Source organism: Frankliniella occidentalis, unplaced genomic scaffold, assembly GCF_000697945.3.
Source record: "Frankliniella occidentalis isolate FOCC.00 unplaced genomic scaffold, Focc_3.1 Scaffold779, whole genome shotgun sequence".
In the NCBI taxonomy this organism is placed as follows: domain Eukaryota; kingdom Metazoa; phylum Arthropoda; class Insecta; order Thysanoptera; family Thripidae; genus Frankliniella; species Frankliniella occidentalis.
The window spans coordinates 14,250-16,637 of NW_026267888.1; the positions used below are offsets into that span (position 1 = coordinate 14,250).

General features: G+C 51.1%; 1 protein-coding gene across 1 annotated transcript in view; it reads right to left on the reverse strand.

Moving 5' to 3' along the window:
- Window positions 1-116: 116 nt before the first annotated feature.
- The window catches only part of LOC127751721 (uncharacterized), a 3,522-nt gene continuing 1,250 nt past the window's right edge, over window positions 117-2,388 (reverse strand). Inside the window, exons 4-5 of the mRNA XM_052275703.1 lie at window positions 1,030-1,267; window positions 117-178 (exon numbers count right to left, since the gene is read on the reverse strand). Coding sequence (XP_052131663.1) covers window positions 117-178; window positions 1,030-1,267 — 300 coding nt within the window. The remainder of the gene's footprint in view (window positions 179-1,029; window positions 1,268-2,388) is intronic.

Consider the following 2,388-nt stretch of genomic DNA (forward strand, 5'->3'; position numbering starts at 1 on the left):
TTTCGAGTCCATTGTTAACATCACTCGCCATTTGCGTTCTGCGCATGCGCCATCATTGGTCTGTTTTTTACATTCAATAAGCAGAAATTCGTACATATTTGGGATGATTTAAAGATTCAAATCGGTGCTAGCTTTAAAAATTGCAAATTTTTAACACCGACAACAGCACTAAACAGCACTAAAACGAAAATTGAAAAGTTAGGTTAGGTGGTACTCAGGCATAACATTTTTTCATTGGCCATGCGAGTTGTCAAGGGGTCTTCCCCGATAAGTCCACATCTCAATGATGGTTTTGAATGATATAAGCAGTTCGTTATCATGAATAGCCTTAATAATAGTAATACTTCCATCACAAAATTGCATATTTTTGAGCTCCGGTGAATGGTTATCAAGATATAGGAATTTAATGATAATGAACACACTCTGAAAGTGAACTTAATTAAACCTAACTGTATGCACAATACTAGCACAAGTAAAGAACGAGTTGATACTTTATTTATCAAATGTATTTGATAAACTGACTCTCTGCTTGTTTTAAAACTCTCCACGACAATCGGGCGTCAGGGAGGGAAGTCCGAGAGCTAACCCGGCTCAGGGGAGGGAAGGACGGCTCACGGTGGCCAACACAGCTTTTTTTTAAAACTGTCCACGACAATCGGGCGTCAGGGAGGGAAGTCCAAGAGCTAACCCGGCTCAGGGGAGGGAAGGACGGCATGCACACTCTAGCCAACAGAGCTTTTCTTCGAACTGGCCACGGGGCAACAGTCGGGCAGGGAAGGTCCATATCTTCGAAAACACAACATTTTGCTCATGTCAGTGTTCCAAGTAGTGTTCGGAACGGGGCGGTAGGTGTTCCAGAGTAAAAAAAACGTCATACCTGAGTACAGATTCGTAATCAGCAGGTTCGTTTCACATAGAATAGACGTGTCTGACACGTATCTTCGAAAAACCCTCATTTTGATCAACTCGGTGTTCCAAGTAGTGTTCGGAACGGGGCGGTAGGTGTTCCAGAGTTAAAAAACGTCATACCTGAGTCCAGATTCGTCATCAGCAGGTTCATTTCACATAGAATACATGTGTCTGACACGTATCTTCGAAAACACTTCATTTTGTTCAACTTTGTGTTCCAACCAGTGTTCGGAATAGGGTTGTACACGCTACGCAATTGTTCATGTAAGGCCCTATAAGGTGTCAGAAGTGTACTAGATGAAAACACTAATGATGCGAGGACATATTCTCGGCGTTTCTGCCGCCAGTAATCAAAACACTTGTAAATGTACGAAAATGTTCAAAAAAAGTGTTCAAAAGTGTTCAAATTACCGAAATAACCTTTGCTTTCTGTCCGGCGACACCAAATTGAGCGAAAAAGTTACTACGCGCCACTTATTAGCTTCATAAGGGGGAGCGTCACCGCTATTTATACCATTCCGTTCAGGTTGTACGAATTGAACAGTACAGGTTGAACGGTTCGAAAACTTCCAGAAGACTTCGGGCAGAATTGTTCCTTATACCTTTAAGGACGTCTGTGCAAATTTTGGTGCTTCTTTCACAAAATGCGCGATTGTTATGCGTACCGCGGCCACTATTAGTTTCTCTTCGTTATCGCGCCGGAGTGCCCCCTGGCCGCACCCCGACAGGTCCCAGTCCTGCCCAGTTCAGTCCGAGCACCCGGGCCTCGCACCCGCGGGCCTCCGCCATGACAGCGAGCGCGGAGCGACCGGCCGACCGGCCTCCGCCACCGCCTGCAGATGCGAGGGCCAGGGCAAAGCCCACCGACCGCGACGACTGCCATGGCCCCGGTCGAGAAAACCGCGTTTGTGATCCAGGTCCGGGCCCACCAGACAGGCGGTTCAGTATAGCTGGCGATGACGACGCCGTGGACGCCGACGGGGACGAGGCCGACGAGCCTGCCGCTGGGGCCGCCAGCGCGGCCAGCATCCTGGCCTCCGTAGCGGCGCGCAGCGCAGTGGCCAAGGCCGCCGACGATGCCCCCGCTGCGAGCCGGGGTGGCCTCGACCGTAGGTTTAGCATCGACGGGGACGACGAGGACGACGACGAAGAAATATGGAAGCGCGGGGCCGCTGCCGTCAGTGGTGTCGGCGCTGGCAGTGCTGCCGCCCTGGCCGCAGCCACCTCGAAGCTCGCCTCGGCCTCGGGGACTCCTAGTGCGAAGGGGACCCAGGGCCAGGGCCAGCGGCGGCCCCGAAGACTGGGACTCGTACTCGCCAGCCTCGTTACGGCCTTGCTGCTGCTGCTGGGGGCCGCCAGGGTGGCGCTCATATTCTTGTGAGTCAGGGAAGGGTAGGGGCTGACCGGGATCGGAGGAGAAGAGGGAAAGGGAGTGCCGAGGAGAGGAAGAAATACGAACTACCGACATGAAAAATTATA